We start from the raw sequence: 17869 nt of genomic DNA on the forward strand, positions 1-17869 counted from the left end.
CACCTACAATCCATCCACCTACCGAGTTGCTGTCGTCAATTTTGTCACCTTATCCCTTCATGAGATGGTTGATGGATATAGTCGGGCCTTTACATCGATCGAAGCAGAAGCGTTTTCTTCTATTCCTTACAGATTATTTTTCTAAATAAGTCGAGGCCGATTCCTACACAAGCATAAAGGACACTCAAGTCGAACACTTCGTCAGGAAAAACATCATCTGCCGACACGGGATCCCCTATGAGATAGTGACCAACAACGGATCCCAGTTCATCTTAACTCGCTTCGAAGCTTTCTGCGAGATATGGAAAATTCGTCTGAGCAAGTCTACGCCGAGATATCCCCAGGGGAATGGACAAGCGAAAGCAGCCAACAAGACGATCCTAGACGGCCTAAAAAATAGGCTCGACGCCAAGAAAGGAAGATGGGCAGACGAACTCGAAGGAGTCCTTTGGTCGCATCGGACGACTCCGCGCCGAGCCACTGAAGAAACTCGCTCTCGTCTATGGAATGGAGTGCGTAATTCCCCCCCGAGGTGGATTTCCCAGGGATTCGACGAAGTCTTCTGCCAGGACAGGAGGGCTTGAATCACTTAATGATGCTGGATGAACTCGAATTAGTCAACAAAAGGCGTGACCAGGCTCTAATCCGAGTCCAGAAGTACCAACAAGCAACAACGAGATACTACAACAAAAATGTCCGAAGCCGAAGATTTAAAAAAGGAGAGCTCGTTCTTCGAGAGGAATGCAGGAAAGCTTGGAGCAAGTTGGGAAGGCCCTTACAAGATTACAAAAGTAGTTCGCCCAAGAGTCTATGAACTTGCGACGGTAGCTGGCGAAGCAATTCCAAGATCGTGGAACGCAATGCACCTAAAGAAGTATTATCACTAAGGCTACAACACGGTCAACATGAACTATGTGAGCCAAAACTCGCACAACCAAAGATTTGTAAAGAAACTTAGGGATCGGAAACTTCTAGGGTTTATCGCCAAAGACAGTAAGATCAAAAGAGAGCCTTTCTTGCTGTGAAAGTGTTTCGTTCTTATTGCTTAGGGTTGCCAAAGTTGGCAGAATGAATTACATACACCACATATTTATACTGATTTTCTAAATCGCCTAGCCGAGAATCTCGGGCGAGATTTTCGGAATATTTCCTTATCGCCTCGTGCGGCTGACCGACTTTGCATCTCGCCTAGGGTTTTTCGTGGGCTTCGCCTCTTCAAGGCTTCGGCTCGGCCCGTCATGCTTTCTTTACGGCTCGGCCCACTTGACATAATTCGCTCCACCTCTCCGCGGCACGGCTCGGCCCAGGTATTTAAGACAGGGGCTCGGCCTATGTTATGTTATACGGCTCGGCCCATCTCCTTCTTCTCGGCTCTCCCACCTGGCGATCGCGGCTCTCCCGCCTTTCTTGGTAAAACGGCTCTCCTTCTTGCCTTGGTGAGAACGGCTCTCCCGTTTTGATGATCACGGCTCTCCCATTTTCTATACTTAGTTATTTTGGGATGGTTTACCTGTGTGGGGTGGAAATCGACCCCAACAGTTAGCCCCCCAGCTCGTCAATCTCGGAGTCGAGAATGACGAGGTACATTACTCCTGACCACGAGATAAACCATCGGGCCAAGCTGCTACGACACGAGCCCAGATTCATGTTTTGGGAGTGTGAGTGCCGAGGTGTTTCCAAGGAGTGCCGAAGATGCCGAGGAGAATCAGGGACGAAGCGATTTGGTGACGGTTATGCCGAGCCGACTATATAGCTAGGCGTCGTGTGAAAGTTCATGCCGAGCCGTGTTGTTAACGACGAGGCGTTTCAAGAACACTGATTTGTGCCGAGCCGTTTAACGATGAGGCGTTTCAAGAAGAATAGTTAATGCCGAGCCGTTTCGTTTAACGACGAGGCGTTTCAAGAAGAATAGTTAATGCCGAGCCGTTTCGTTTAACGACGAGGCATTTCGAGAGAGACAGATAATGCCGAGCCGTTTTGCTTAACGACGAGGCGTTTTGAGATAGTTAATGCCGAGCCTTTTCGTTAGACGATGAGGCGATACAAGCGAGAGAGAGTCTATACCAAGTTGTTTCGTTATCCTGGGTATCCTGACTGTTGATCTTCCGAGAGGAAGTTCCGGATCTTTCGGCGCGTGTCAACGACGCAACCCGGTATGACCAATTCGCCGCAGACCCTACGCGCTGTTGGATGGCTTCCCGAGGTTCACGCGGAATTCACGCGCCTCGTTTTTCTATAAATAGGTGAGCTCCTTCACTTCTCCTCATTATTTCCCGACTCACTCGTTTTTACTAAAGGTAGCTCTCCCTTCTCTCTTCTTTCTCTCTCTAGTTTATTTATTTTCCGGCTAGGGTTTCCGAGGTCTCCGCCGCTCCAGATCTTTATCCGGTAGAGGCTCGCCGAGTCAAGTTGTAATTCATTGTAAAAGTTGTAAAGTATGTCGAACCGTTCCGACGACTCGTTAGATCCGCTTTTCCACTACGAGCCGAGCTGTATAGACGCCGAGGCGAGGGGTGCGATGGATTCTTCCGAGGCGTCTGCTTCGCCGAGCCGTTCTCACCGTTCATCTGACGAGGCGTCAAATGATGAAAACCCATCAGATGTCGGCTCTCCGGATGGCGAGCCGTCGGTTTCGACGAGCCGTCCCCAGGATCCCGTTCCTAAAGAGGGCATTAACCGAGCCGCGCTCAAGGCCGAGGAGGAGGCATTTCCCTTTGATCTTTTCGAGGCGAAGCTTGAGTTGGAACGCCTCCTGGCGTCCCGAGGTGCTTCCACATCTGGGCGAGCTCCGAGAGTTAAGAGGCAAAAACCCGACCCGCCTGGGCCTACACTCTGCTCCCTTGAGTAGCTCGAAGTGTTGAGGCATCGCTTCGGAATATCCGAGGTGGTGGAGTTCGTTGTCCCAGAGAAAAGCAACCGCGCCGACAACCCTCCAGAGAATCATTTCACTCTGTACGAGGCGTTCTTCGAGCTTTGCTTCCTCTGGTTCCCAATCCCCGAAGTGATCCTCGAATACCTTTGGAAACACGGGATCTCGATCGGGCAGATTATGCCGAGGGGACTGCGGCATATGATCGGCATTTTAGTCCGAAGCTTCGAATGCGGTCTTGACTTTGAGCTGAACCACCTGCTGAACTTGCTGGAAATCAGGAAGGCTCCGAAAGGAAACAGGTTCTATATTTCCAACAAGGCGAAACGACGGATTATCGGCGGTTTTCCCAGCAAGGACCAGCTCTGGACTGAAAGCTTCTTCTATGTTTTAGTGAACGAGGCGTCGGTCGGCGAGGATTACGTTTGCCGAACCAAGACCGCTTGGGGACCACTTGGTAGCCGACCCGAAGCTTTGCCTCGGCTCGGAGATTCGGTTCAAACTTTCTTCCTTTTCTGACACTTATCTTTTTTTTGCTTTGTTTTGCAGTTCGTTGCTATCTTCCCCCGATTCCCGACGATCTGTTCACCGTTCGAGATTCTCTTTCGGCGCGGAAAGTTAACTGGAGAAAGAATTTCACCCTCGAGAGGGTAGAGAAGGCGCGAGCCATTCTTGCAGGAGTTCCCGTCAGCTCTTCATCCTCCAGTTCCTCCAGAGATACCCGCGAAAAGATGGTGATCTTAACCCTCCGAGAAAGGAAGAGACGCAAACAGGAAGTAGCCGCTAGACAAACTGCCGAGGCAGCTCGGGCGCAGGCCGAGGTGGTTCCGGCGCAAGCCGAGGTGATTTCGGCGCAAGCCGAGGCCACCCCTCAAACCGACCCGCCGAACCGTGATGAGACGACCCGAGCTGCGGAGGGTAATACGACCGAGGTGGTCGAAAGAGATGTGGCGCCCGAGGTGGAATAGGGCGAAATTGTTCCCGAGGCGTCAGGGGGCGATTCGGCGGTTCAGAACAAAGAGCCTTCGAACTCCACTATTCTAGCCCTCCCGAAGTCGACGAGGCCCCCGACTTCCGTCGTGCAGAAACACGACCCGAGCCGAAACGTTCGGCTGCTGATAAAGGGAAGGGGGTCGCAGTTGAGAGGGACGAGGCGTCCAAGAAGAGACGGAAGCCGACGCCCGGAGAATCCGCCGCGCGCAAGTTGGTCGTCGATGACCCCGACGCCTCCGCCATAATGTTCTCGCGTGTAAATAACGCGAACACGCGTCTTCCTCCTCCGGAGAAGTTGAGGAGGCCGAGGTCATACGGCGCAATGGCGCAGCGCGGGACCAAGGTACATTCCATTTTGCTTTCCTTTGCTTTCGTGAATTTTCGCTAAGTATTTGACACGAGTTTATTTTCTGCAGTTTGTCGCGGCCATTAACGACCTAATGGCCGAGTACGAGGCGGACCTGTCTAAGGTCGAACGTCGCTTGGCCGAGGCCAAAATTGAGTCCGCATCGTCGAAAACGAAGCTGGAAGAGGCTCAGACCGAAGCCGCGGCGGTAAAGGGGAAACTGGACGAGGCGACGGCCAGGGCGTCCAGGCTGGAAGAGGAGAAGATCGTTCTGCGTGCAAACGTAGATAAAGTCTCCGCCTCGGTCATTCGCCTTGAGGAGGCGCGGAGAGCCAAAAGTGCCGAGGTGGCGATGCTGAAGAGGCGTATCGAGGCCAAGGATGCCTTGTTTGATGCTAAGGTCAAGAGGGCGAAAAAGGAGGCGAGGCGAGAGCTTACAGCGAAGTTTCAAGAACGCCTCGCCAAGGTGGAGGAGGGTCTGGTTCGGCTTGAAAAAGCCAAAAATGACGAGAATGATCTGAGACAGATCAAGGGCAATCTGGCGATGATTGCCGACCTGAAGAAACCAGATGCCCCGACGCTCGACGACGAGGAAGCAAAGCTGAAAAGCTGGGAGAGTGAGTATGCCGACGAAGAGGCGTACGAGCGCATTGCTTCCGAGATTCGGGGCGAGCTGTACTATTCCCCCATATCGCCGGACTCGGTCGACACCACCCTCGGGAACGAGCCGCTCGTAGAGACAGCGGCTAACTTAGGTGTGGTGGACCCGAACGGATCGAACGCGGGCACGCCAGTCCTCTCGAACCTCTTCGCCGAACGTGAGACGCAGTCCGCGGCCTGATTCTCTCTTCTCTCCCCTGTCTCGTCTTTAATCCTTTTGTACTTAGGTTTTTTTTGTTTTTGAACTCTCTTTGTAACTGATGCCTGGACGGCTTTATCCATCTAACATTTTACTTTCGTTTTATGAATAAGTTCTCTTTCCCTTAGCTGTTTTAGGATTTGATGTACTTATTTTCAACCCTTGGAATAGAGAAAATTGTTGAGGATAAAACTGTTGTAATGATTTTAAGTGCTTCCTTAGCTGAATCCTTTGAAAATGATAGAAGTACTGGCTAAGGGTTGAGTTCGTTTAAGGACATCGTTTGGATTCTTAATCCCGAGGTGGGAGTTAGTTTTGTGGAACATCTTTTAGGTAATGCTGGAAAACTTTTAAAGTGATAATGTCGAGGCGACTTTTTGCCTGGTAATGCCGAGCCATTTTTAATGACGAGGCGTTTTTGCTGCGTATTTTGCCAAACCGTGTAAACGACGAGGCGTTTTTTCGCTTGGCGTGACGCCGAGCTGTATAGACGACGAGGCGTTCTGCTTTTGTTAGCCGAGGTTGAAGTGTTATCGAACCTGTCTAAGGACCGGTGTTCTCGAGTATGTTTATCCGGGTTTAAGAGTTTACTTCGGTTTTTAGAGAAAGCGATGTAGTCTCGACTTATATTCTCGTGTGCGATAGTAAACCGTGGCGACCAGATACGTTTTTGGTCTGATATTTGTATAGCGCGCTTAATTTTTATCCGTAGAGGATGTAACTTGCACCCTCGTCCTAGGAAAGGTGGTAAAAGTCCGTTTAGAGAACTTTGTACTTGTTGCCCCGTTGTGGCCAGCAACGAGGCTAGGCGTTCAGAGGCTTAGTTTGCCGAACTGAAATTGAGGACCGATTAGGGTCCGAGGTAATCGGGTCATGATATCATGCCGAAGTGGTACGATTACTTGCCGAAGTGATGAGTGATAAAATTTAAAAATCCGAGCTTGTTACAATGTGAAGCTAGCCGAAGCGATAATAGTTTAACTAGAAATCAAGTGAAATAAGTAGATGATTAAAAATGAAATGAGAAATATGCCGAAGTGGCGACGTTCCAAAATGGGTAAGTCAAAATAATAGAGTTTAGAGGAGGTATGTGTATACGTACCCACTCCCCCCCCTTTTTAGGGGGGGGACAGCTGAACCCGTCCGAAGATGGGCTGCCTACGTACCCTTTGCAGGGATCAAGCCGTCCCGTAGTTCATGATGGTCGTGCTGTATCCTTAGTGATAGTATTTATTCAGATGCATTGCGTTCCATGATCTTGGAATCGCCTCGTCGGCTAGTGTCGCGAGTTCGTAGACTCCCGGACGAACCACTTTGGTGATCTTGTAAGGACCTTCCCAATTTGCTCCGAGCTTTCCTGCGTTCTTCTCGGCAGTATTTTGGAAGACCTTTCGGAGGACGAGCTCTCCCTCTTTGAATCTTCGGCTACGAACGTTTTTGTTGTAGTACCGCGCCGTTGCTTGTTGGTAGTTCTGAATTCGAACTAGGGCTTGGTCGCGCTTTTCGTTGATTAGGTCGAGCTCATCTAGCATCATGAAGTGGTTTAAGCCTTCTTGTCCTGGTAGAAGTCTTCGTCGAATACCTGGGAAGTCCACCTCGGGGGGAATTACGCACTCCGATCCGTAGACTAGAGCGAATGGAGTTTCCCCAGTGGCTCGGCGCGGAGTTGTCCGATGAGACCAAAGGACTCCTTCGAGTTCGTCTGCCCACCGTCCTTTCTTCTCGTCGAGCCTCTTTTTCAGACCATCGAGGATCGTCTTGTTGGCTGCTTCGGCTTGTCCATTCCCTTGAGGGTATCTTGGCGTGGATTTGCTGAGGCGGATTTTCCACTTCTCGCAGAAAGCTTCGAAGCGTGTTGAAATAAACTGGGATCCGTTGTCGGTGACGATCTCGTAAGGGACCCCGTGTCGGCAGATTATATTTTTCCAGACGAAGTGTTCGACCTGAACATCTTTTATACTTGCGTAAGAATCGGCCTCGACCCACTTGGAAAAGTAATCCGTGAGGACGAGCAGAAAACGCTTCTGTTTCGAGCGATGTAGAGGTCCGACGATGTCCATCGACCATCTCATGAACGGATAGGGCGACGAAATTGACAAGAGCAGCTCGGTAGGTTGGTGAATTGTTGGAGCGTGCCGCTGACATTTCTCGCATTTCGCCGTGAATTTCTCGCAGTCTTTGACCATTGTAGGCCAGAAGTAGCCGTGCCGTTTTATCTTGATAGCGAGCGACCTTCCGCTGGAGTGGTTACCGCACGCGCCGCTATGCACCTCGTGCATGATCTTTCGTGCTTCCGGTCCTTCGACGCATGTCATGAGAGGCCCCGAAAATCTCCATTTAAACACCTCGCCATCGACGAGGACATAACGTGCTGCCTGAGCTTTGAGCTTGCGGGCTTCCCATTTGTCAGTTGGCACCTCTCCGTCGGCGATGTACGTTCGGATGGCCCCGAGCCATTCTTTGTCGCAGCCGTATTCCGGCTCGGCCGACGAGGCGTCTTCCTCCATCGGAATGGCTTCGTCGTCTTCTGGTTCTTGTTCAGGGGGATTTATCAGCCGAACTCCTTCTACTTCTTCGATGCTAGGGCGTTCGATGAATTCGACTGGGATCGTTCGTCGGAGGTCCGGGTCCGAGGTCGAAGCGAGTGCTGCTAAGGCGTCGGCCGAGGTGTTTTCTCCTCGGGGAATGCGAGTTAGTTCGAACTCATCAAACTTTTGCACCAACTCCCGGACCACTTTGAGGTAAGCGCCCATACGTCCATCCTTCGCCTCGTATTCTCCGTTGAACTGACATGCTACGAGCTGCGAGTCGCAGAAGGTTCTTATTTTTCGAACTCTGATTCCTTGTGCTAGCCGTATGCCGGCGATCAGTGCTTCGTATTCCGCTTTGTTGTTCGAGGCGTGGAAGTTCAGGCGAAAAGACTGCTCAAGTATTTCTCCGGTGGGAGAGGTAAGGCGGATTCCTATTCCCGAGCCATGTTTAGATGACGAGCCGTCGACATGCAATGTCCATACTTCGTCTAGGGTTGGCTCGTTTGTTGCTTCGGCCGGGAGTTCGATGAGGAAATCAGCGAGCACTTGTGATTTTGCAGACGACCTATTCCGATACTCGATGTCGTATTCGCTCAGCTCTATGGCCCACTTGGCGAGCCGACCGGATTGGCTTGGGCTGTGCAGGATCGAGCGCAGCGGAAGGGTGGCGAGCACAACAATCGAATGCGACTGAAAGTATGGGCGCAGCTTGCGAGCCGAGACTACGACGGCTAGGGCGACCTTCTCGATTTGTGGGTAGCGGGTCTCAGCGTCGGTCAGTGTTTGGCTGATGTAGAAAATGGGTTTTTGCTCGGATCGTTCTTCTCTGATTAATACCCCACTTACAGCTGTAGCAGACACCGCGATGTAGAGGAAGAGCGGCTCTCCTTCGACCGGTTTTGCTAAAATTGGCGGGCTCGCCAGATAAGTCTTCAGTTCTTGGAAAGCCGTCTCACATCGTTCGTCCCATTCAAATTTCTTGTTTCCTCTGAGGGTGTCATAGAAAGGCAGGCATTTGTCCGTGGAACGGGAGATAAATCGATTTAGCGCAGCGACTCTTCCTGTTAACCTTTGTACTTCGCGCTTCGTCCTTGGAGAGGGCATTTCAACTAACGCCTTAATCTGTTTGGGGTTTGCTTCTATGCCTCGGTGGGTTACCAGATAGCCGAGGAATTCTCCCGAGGTGACTGCGAACCTGCACTTCGCCGGATTTAGCTTCATGTTGTGTTTGTTCAACTGTTCGAAACATTCTTGTAGGTGCGCGACGTGGTCTTCCTCTTCGAGTGACTTAACTAACATGTCGTCGATGTATACCTCCATAGTTTTCCCGAGCTGAGCTGCAAACATTTTGTTGACGAGCCGTTGATACGTTGCTCCTGCGTTTTTGAGCCCGAACAGCATGACGTTGTAGCAATATATCCCGCGATCGGTTATGAATGCCGTTTTTTCCCGATCATCAGGATGCATCAGGATCTGATTATAGCCAGAGAACGCGTCCATAAACGTTAATAGTTTGTTCCCCGCAGTGGCCTCGACGAGCCGGTCGATATGTGGCAGGGGAAAGCTGTCTTTTGGGCACGCCTTGTTGAGGTCGATGAAATCCACACAGACTCGCCACTTGCCGTTCTTCTTCTTCACAACCACCGGGTTTGCGAGCCAGTCCGGATATTTGGCCTCGGCGATTGATCCTACCTTGAGTAATCTCTCAACTTCGGCGTTGACTGCTTTAGCTCGTTCTGGACCAAGCTTTCTTCTTTTCTGCTTGACTGGTTTGAAGGTTGGATCCACATTAAGCTCGTGACAGGTTACGTCGACGCTGATGCCTGGCATGTCTTCCGCCGTCCAGGCAAAGGTATCGATGTTTTCCTTGAGGAGGGAAAGGAGCTTGCTTCTCAGGGGTTCGCCTAGTTGTGTTCCAATTTCGACGCACCACTCCGGATGCGCCTCGTCTATGCAAAACGAGTCCACTGCGTCACATATTGGCTCGGTGCGTGTTTCGCGGCTCTCCGCGATCTGTAATTGCTATAAGAGTTTGGAGAGCTCGTTCGCGGGCTCTCTGTCTGTCTTCATCTTTTTGCGGTCTATGTCAGCTCGTGCGTCGGTGACGGGGTTCCTTAGCTTGTGCTCGGTTAGGAAGCAATTTCTTGATTCCTTCTGATTTCCCCATATCGTTTTGACACCTGATGGAGTTGGGAATTTGAGACAAAGATGATAGGTGGAAGGTACTGCCCTCATCCCGTTGATCCAAGGGGTTCCCATGATGACGTTATAGATGGCTGGGAGGTCAGTGACGCAAAACTCGACGATCTTGGTGACTCCGCCAGCTACCACAGGAAGCCTGATCGTTCCCATAGTCATCGTCGTTTCTCCCGAAAATCCGGTTAGAGGTTTGGGGATTGCCTCCACCTCGGAGAGGTCGATTCCCATTATTCTGAGCGTTTCCCTGAAGACGACATTCACCGAGCTTCCAGTATCGATGAGCACCCTTGCTACGTCATGATCCCTGATCGTTAGCTCAACTACTAACGGATCATTGTGAGGTCGATCGATTCCTGCTGTTTCCTCCTCAGCAAAAGAGATCACCGTGTTTGGGATGTCAGTCGGCTCTGTCCAATTCTCCTTTGCTTCGGCTCGGCGCTGATAGGCTTTGATTGAGGAAACGGTATCTTGATAGTACTGGGATCCACCCATGATCATATTTATCCTTTGCCTCGGCTCGGGTCGCTCTTCAGGTTCGTCTCGCCTGTCCCGCTTGGGGTTGTCGCCTCGTCTGGGAGGATTCGCTGGTTCCGCCGCACCGTTCGGCTCGGCTTTTTCCTGTTGTTCGTTAGGGACGAGGTCCTTGAGGCTGACCGCGTTTTGGAGCTCTCCTGCTGCCATTTTGGCTGCGAGCTTTGTTCCAGGGTCCAGCATTGAGCTGTTGAGTGTCCGTAGGTCTGGTGATACTCGCAGAAAGCCTTCTCGTCGTAGTTGGCTGACTTTCTTACCCAAGTATTGTTGCGAGGCTCTCCTCTTCCGCGTCCGGAGCTGACCTGGTAGTTATGGGCACCTCCGCTCCTGGGCTCTTCCGAACTCTGCGTTGCCGCGTTGCTTGATGGATTGCCCTTCTTTGCTGGGCGTGGCAAAATTGAGCTTCGGATCGCTGCTTTCGTGGCTTCGTACTGCTCGTCCAAGTTTTTCATTTCCTCCTCGTTTACGACGAAGTCTGATGATCGGTGCAACGCGTCTTGAATTGTTTGCGGCGTATTGAGAGCCATCTCGCGGCGGAATTCGGATTTGTACCACAAGGATCGTTTCAGAGCCTCGAGTGCAGCCTTGTCGCTTATCCCTTCTATTTTGGATACGACCGCCTTGAATCGCGTCATGTAATCCCGAAGCGGTTCGTTCGGTCCTTGAGATAGTGTCCATAGATCGGCATCAGATGTTCCTCTGTCCATAAACATCGAGTATTGTTTAAGGAACAAGGCGGAGAGCTGCTGAAAACTGCCGATTGAATTTCGTTCCTGCCTTGAGAACCATTCGAGTGCGGCTCCCTTGAGATGCTCCACGAAGAGCAGACAGTATCCGGCATCCACTTCGCGCTCGGTGAGTTTAGCGGCGTTCTTTGTGAAGGCTCGCCCCATCGCTATTCGAAACGCTGTGATGTGTGCTTTTGGGTCGGTTGTTCCTTCGTAGAACGGAATTCTCACCTTCCCTGGCTCGGGAATCCTGGCTTCCGTGATCCTTGCAGTGAACGGGGTTCTTTGGGTTTCTTCGAGCATTCGGTCGATTTCGGGTGCGGCACTTGTCGCGTTGTGCACTTGGGATTTCATAGCGCGTATTTCAGCTACCGTTCGAGCCATAGAGGCTCGCAGCTCTTTAAGCTCGAGGGTTTGTGCGCAAGTCATTCCCTTTGATTGGGGGAGTCGCTCCCGCTCCTCTCGCCTCGGCTCGTCTTCGCGCTCTTCCTGCTCGTTCCATTGGGGATTTTCGTCCGCTTCGGTTGGGTTATTGATATGTTCATAATTTGCATCATTTAGGTTGCATAAATCATTCCAAATTATGTTTTATTTCATGCATTTTACGTCCTTAGGGTTTGTTTTAGAACTTAGGAGATGCATTAGGAGATGTTTTAGAAATTAGTCGTTTTTAAGGAAGTATAAATACTTTTTAGGTTTTTTTTGGGAGGAACTAAGTTTTATTCCTTTTGTCTCTTGCCTCTTTGGTGAAAAGACTCCATTAAGAAGAGAAATATCTTTATTTGAGTGTTTAATCAAGAGAGTTTAAAGAGATCTGGGTGTTTAAAGCTGTTTTCTTTGGAATCTATCATCTCCATCTCCATTTCTCATCATTAATCATGCTAATCTACTCAACTTGCAAAGGTTTAAGAGAGATTAGTATGATTAGTGAGTAGTCACCCTAATGAGGTTCTAGATGTGTAGGTTAGGGTGCTAAAGTGTTAGATTAGGAGTGCTTAGGGCTAGATTCATTGATTCATCTCTCTAAACAGCTGTTCTCTATGCTAGATCCTTGATAATCACTTGAGATTTAGATTCTGGGAATTTCATGCACCAAAAGTGTTTGATGAAATTCCTGAAAGAGTTGTGTTAGAGGTTTAAGTAATTTTTCATCATGGGAATGATTTGTTAAATACTTGAATGATCATTAAGAGCTGTTTGTTAATGCATATTGATTCATGTTTCACAAATGGGAATTTGGTTTGAAAATGGATTAGTATAGGGGTTAATGCCTTCATGAGAGGATTAACCTAGATTAGAGTTCTTAATCATTTGAATCATGTCTCATCATTGTCATTAGCATTTCTAGTTTAACACCAAAGCACCCTAACCAACTATCATGTCTAGAATCTCATGCCTCCATCATATCATATTCATATCATTTGTCATTGTCATTAGTCTTTAATCCTGTTTATGTTTATAGTTGTCTCTAGATTAATCAAAACCCACTCTTGTTTGCTTGAATTAAGAACTTGATCATATAGTTTAGTGTCTAACACCACATCTGGATTGATAAACCTCTTTGTGCTACATTGACAAGGGGATTGATAGCCCTGAGACCCTAAAGTGCCATGTCTATCAATTGGCGCCGTTGCCAAATTGTGGTTTGATTAGCATTAAGCTCTGATCTGTTCTTGAGATCAAGTGCTTACTTTCTTGTTTTTACTGATTCCTTTCAAGTTCTGTTTGTGATTTCAGGTGTATGAACACCAGGTCTAGATCAAGAAGCTGTGGTCCTCCTTTTCCTCTAAACGACAACATCAACCTTTTGGTACCAAGGAGGAGAAGAGACAGACGTGGTAGACACATTGATCAGACTGAGATGGCAGAACAAGGAGATCACGTGGTAGATATGGAACAACCAGTTCAGGAGCAACAGGCTCAAGGTCAAGGAGCTGGTATTGGAGTTGGTCAGGGGTTTCACCAGGGCAATGTTCAGCAGGAACAGGTGCACCACCAACAAGCCTATGTCCACCAGGGACAAGCTCAGGCTCATCAACAGAGGCATCAGGCCAATGTTCAACAAAGACACCAGGTGCACCACCAACCCCACCCTTTCCAACCACAACAAAGAAGATATGAGCAACCCCAAATCTATGTTGGCGAAAATGACAGGGCCAATGCTCATCAGTATGGAGCTGGTATTCAGGCACCACCTGTGCAGAACAACAACTTTGAAGTGAAAGCATCATTGCTGAATATGGTCCAGAACTCAAAGTTCCATGGGTTAGCAATGGAAGATCCCTTGGAACACTTGGACCAGTTTGATAAGGTGTGTGATCTGACCAAGATAAATGGAGTTTCAGAAGACAGCTTTAAGCTAAGACTATTCCCATTCAGTCTTGGTGATAAAGCTCATCAATGGGAGAAGAATCTTCCAAGAGGCTCCATTCAAACCTGGGAGCAATGCAAGCAAGCCTTCTTATCTAAGTTCTTCTCTACCTCAAGAACTGCAAAACTAAGGAACCAAATCTCTAGCTTCACTCAGCAAAGCAATGAAAGTTTTGGTGAAGCATATGAGAGAATCAGGAGCTACACAAACCAATGCCCACACCATGGGTTTAGTGAGGCTTCTCTTCTCAGCACACTGTATAGGGGAGCTCTTCCCAAGATTAGAAACCAGCTGGATACTGCTTCCAATGGGAACTTTCTGGGTAAAGAGATTCATGCTGCTTTAGAGCTAGTGGAGAACTTAGCATTGAGCAATGATACTTATGGTGAAGACTATGACAGATCAAATAGGTCTGAAGGTTCAAGCTCAGAACAGAGGCTCACCAGAGAAGTTAAGGAGTTGAGGAGTGAATTGGACAAGCTGAAATTCACCACTCAGAAGCCAATGCATTTTGTTGGAGAGTATGAGGAACCTTCTCAAATTTTTGAGAACATAAGTGAAGAAGGTCTTACCCTACATTGGGAATCAGAGGTTCCAAAGATATCAGTATGGTAATGCCAATCCAAACCTCTCTTACAGGAACACCAATGTAGCTAACCCACAAGACCAGGTCTATCCCAATTCTCAAGCTCCAAAGAACTTTGTTCCCAAGCACAACTTTCAAGGGTCATTCCAACCCAAGAATCAATTTGGTCAGAATCAGAGTTTTGGTCAGCAACAGCAACCATTTCAGGGCACTGGTTACACTTCACAGCAGCCAAAGGCACCACCAGGGTTTGGTCCACCACAGTTCCAACAGCAGGCGCCGGTTCAACAACAGTTTCAGCCACCAATGGTTCAACAGCAGCCACAGATGGGTACAGATATGGTTGGTATTCTGCAACAACTACTTCAGGGTCAACAGACTATGCAGCAGGAAATCAAGGAACTGAAGCAAAACCAGGCATCAAGCTCAAGGAACCAAGGTCACCTACCTGGAAAACCAGAACCCAACCCCAAGGAATATGCCAAGGCCATTACACTGAGGAGTGGCAAGGAGTTACCTGGTATTGAGAACAACAATGTGATCATTGAGGACAATGATCAACCTGAGGGGGAGGCAGCCTTAAAGGATGATCAAGTTGCTGAGAAACCAAGGTCAGAAAAGGGTAAAGAGGTAGCAAAGGAACCAGAACCAGAGAAGAAGTATGTGCTACCACCTCCATACCAACCCAAGCTCCCATTTCCAGGGACATTTAAGAAGCAACTAGTGGACAAGGCAAGAGCTGTATTTGAGAAGGCACTCAAAGAGACACCACTCACAATGCCTCTCATTGATGCATTCTTAATGATGCCAAAGATGGGGAAGTTTTTGAAGGATGCTATTCTGAACAAGACAAAAGAGCTTCAAGGCATGGTAGTACTAAGTCATGAATGCAGTGCTATCATTCAGAGGAAGTCCATTCCAAGGAAGTTAACTGATCCAGGGAGCTTCACACTCCCTTATGCCATTGGACCTCTTCTATTCTCTGGATGTCTTTGTGATTTAGGAGCATCAGTCAGCTTGATGCCATTCTCCATAGCACAGAAGCTGGGCTTTAGAGTTTTCAAACCTTCAAAGATTTCTCTTATCCTTGCAGATAGATCAGTTAGATTGCCTGTTGGTATGTTGGAAGATCTACCTGTCAAGATAGGTGGTTTTGAGGTTCCAACAGATTTTGTTGTGCTGGAGATGGATGAAGAGCCAGTAGATCCTCTTATCTTGGGCAGACCATTCTTAGCCACTGCAGGAGCTATTATTGATGTGAGAGGTGGGATAATAGAGCTTCAACTTGGGTCTGAAAAGCTCAAGTTTGATGTGAATGAGATGATGAAGAAGCCCACCATTGAAGGTCAATGTTTCTATGTAGAGACAATGGATCAGTTGGCTGATGAGTTGCTTGAGGAGCTGAACACTGAGGATCCTCTTCAAGCTACTCTAACTCAAGAACAAGGAGACAATGGGATCTTGGCTGAAGCAAGTGAAGGGTATAAGCTGTATCTGGACAATGCAAGAGAGCTGGGTCCTGAGACAAGGTTTGTGGAGCTGGAACAGAATGGCACTGAGGTTTTGGCAATCCAAGAATCAGTCACCAGCCAAAGCAGCTTGGACCAGGACTGGAATGAGGCTGATGCACCCTCTGTTGAGCTCAAACCTCTACCAACAGGGCTCAGGTATGCTTTCTTAGGACTAAACTCCACATATCCTGTCATCATCAATGATAGCCTATTAGAGGACCAAGAGAGTGCATTGCTGAATGAAATAAGAAAGTTCAGGAGAGCCATAGGGTATTCTTTGGCTGATATTAGAGGGATCTCTCCTGACATCTGCACCCATAGGATCCACCTAGAGGACCAATCTATGTCCTCTATTGAGCACCAACGTAGACTTAACCCCAACCTTAGGGAAGTGGTTAAGAAGGAGATACTAAAGCTTCTTGAGGCAGGGATAATTTACCCAATCTCTGACTCAAGATGGGTGTCTCCTGTTCATGTTGTGCCCAAGAAAGGTGGGATCACAGTGGTGAAAAACGATAAGGATGAACTCATAGCTCAAAGAACAATAACTGGCCATCGCATGTGCATTGACTATAGGAAATTGAATTCTGCTTCTAGAAAAGATCATTTTCCTTTACCATTCATTGATCAAATGCTTGAAAGGTTAGCTAATCATCCTTATTTTTGTTTTCTCGATGGGTACTCTGGATTTTTCCAAATTCCCATAGATCCAAGAGATCAAGAGAAAACAACATTCACATGCCCTTATGGCACTTACGCTTATAGGAGAATGCCTTTCGGTTTATGTAATGCACCGGCCACTTTTCAAAGATGTATGATGCACATTTTCTCTGACATTATTGAAGAGAAAGTTGAGGTGTTCATGGATGACTTTAGTGTCTATGGCTCCTCCTTCTCGGATTGTCTCTCTAATTTGACACAGGTGTTGGAGAGATGTGAGCAACACAACTTGGTGCTGAACTGGGAGAAGTGTCATTTCATGGTGCAAGAAGGGATAGTTCTTGGGCACAAGATCTCTGAAAAGGGCATTGAGGTTGATAAGGCAAAGGTGGAAGTGATGGTAAATCTGCAAACCCCCATTTCTGTTAAAGGGATAAGGAGCTTCCTGGGTCATGCAGGGTTTTATAGAAGATTCATAAAGGACTTCTCAAGGATTGCCAGGCCCTTAACAAGACTGTTGTGTAAGGAAGTGGATTTCACCTTTGATGCTGAATGTGAAGAAGCCTTTAAGTTGATCAAGGAGGCATTGGTTAGTGCACCAATAGTTCAGGCACCAGACTGGTCCCTACCTTTTGAGGTCATGACAGATGCTTCTGACTTTGCTGTTGGAGCAGTACTTGGACAAAAGAAAGACAAGAAGTTGCATGTGATCTACTATGCCAGTAGAACACTTGACTCTGCCCAAGAGAAGTATGCTACAACTGAAAAGGAAATGCTGGCAATAGTTTTTGCCTTTGATAAGTTCAGAAGCTACCTGGTGGGATCAAAGGTCATTGTGTATACTGATCATGCAGCCCTCAGGTACTTGATGACCAAGAAAGATGCCAAACCAAGGCTGTTGAGATGGGTTCTATTGCTCCAAGAGTTTGATATGGAGGTGCTTGATAAAAAGGGGATTGAGAATGGTGCTGCAGACCATCTCTCAAGGCTGAGGATTGAAGAAAAAGTTCCCATAGATGATGCTTTGCCTGAAGAGTCTCTGATGGTGCTCCATTCCTACTTGGAGTTTGAGGAAGTAGAGAGCATTCAAGAAAGGAGGATGCCTTGGTTTGCAGACATAGTGAACTATCTTGCATGTGGGGTGGAGCCTCCTGAATTGGATGCTTACAAGAGGAAAAAGCTCTTCAGAGATGTCCAGAGATACTATTGGGATGAGCCCTACCTCTATGTTCTGAACAAGGATCAGCTATACAGAAGGTGTCTTGCTGAAGAGGAGATGCAACCTGTGTTGCAGGAATGTCATGGTTCTGCTTTTGGAGGTCACATGGGGGCATTCAAAACTGTAGCAAAGGTTCTTCAAAGTGGGTTCTGGTGGCCTACAATGTTCAAAGATGCCCAGTTGGTGGTTGCAGCATGTGATGCCTGTCAGAGGCATGGGAACATATCTAAGAGAAGTGAGATGCCTCAAAACCCCATTCTAGAGGTTGAGATCTTTGATTGCTGGGGGATTGACTTTATGGGACCTTTCATTTCATCCTATGGAAATCAATACATACTTGTTGCTGTGGACTATGTGTCCAAATGGGTTGAGGCCATTGCTTCCCCTACCAATGATTCCAAGGTTGTAGTGAGGCTGTTCAAGAACATCATCTTCCCAAGGTTTGTAGTTCCAAGGGTTGTCATCT

The 17869-nt window shown here is 48.3% G+C and overlaps 2 protein-coding genes and 1 non-coding gene across 3 annotated transcripts; 1 reads left to right on the forward strand and 2 right to left on the reverse strand.

Annotated features, from left to right (window-relative positions):
• Positions 1-2437: 2437 nt before the first annotated feature.
• On the forward strand, positions 2438-5049 carry LOC112088460 (uncharacterized protein At3g60930, chloroplastic-like). Its single transcript, XM_024158745.1, has 5 exons — positions 2438-2794; positions 2849-3326; positions 3419-3787; positions 3856-4205; positions 4279-5049. Exons 1-5 carry the CDS (start codon positions 2438-2440, stop codon positions 5047-5049), a joined length of 2325 nt encoding a protein of 774 aa, XP_024014513.1.
• Positions 5050-10297: 5248 nt separating this feature from the next.
• LOC112088470 lies at positions 10298-11485 on the reverse strand. The gene is made up of 2 exons (XM_024158755.1): positions 10943-11485; positions 10298-10855 (listed from the first exon to the last, which is right to left on the reverse strand). The coding sequence occupies exons 1-2, from the start codon at positions 11483-11485 to the stop codon at positions 10298-10300; spliced, it is 1101 nt and encodes a 366-aa protein (XP_024014523.1).
• Positions 11486-13550: 2065 nt separating this feature from the next.
• LOC112082705 lies at positions 13551-13657 on the reverse strand. Its single transcript, XR_002897324.1, has one exon. It is a non-coding gene; the product is annotated as a small nucleolar RNA R71 (small nucleolar RNA).
• Positions 13658-17869: the final 4212 nt, after the last annotated feature.

The sequence above is a fragment of the Eutrema salsugineum genome, unplaced genomic scaffold, assembly GCF_000478725.1.
Source record: "Eutrema salsugineum unplaced genomic scaffold, Eutsalg1_0 scaffold_8, whole genome shotgun sequence".
Lineage (NCBI taxonomy): Eukaryota > Viridiplantae > Streptophyta > Magnoliopsida > Brassicales > Brassicaceae > Eutrema > Eutrema salsugineum.

Coding starts and splice junctions, on each gene's coding strand:
- LOC112088460 (XM_024158745.1), top strand. CDS start 2,438: ATGTCGAACCGTTCCGACGACTCGTTAGATCCGCTTTTCCACTACGAG. Junction 3,327..3,418: donor GACCGCTTGGGGACCACTTG/GTAGCCGACCCG, acceptor TTTGTTTTGCAG/TTCGTTGCTATCTTCCCCCG. Junction 4,206..4,278: donor TGGCGCAGCGCGGGACCAAG/GTACATTCCATT, acceptor TATTTTCTGCAG/TTTGTCGCGGCCATTAACGA.
- LOC112088470 (XM_024158755.1), bottom strand. CDS start 11,485: ATGACTTGCGCACAAACCCTCGAGCTTAAAGAGCTGCGAGCCTCTATG. Junction 10,856..10,942: donor TGACGCGATTCAAGGCGGTC/GTATCCAAAATA, acceptor TTCCGCCGCGAG/ATGGCTCTCAATACGCCGCA.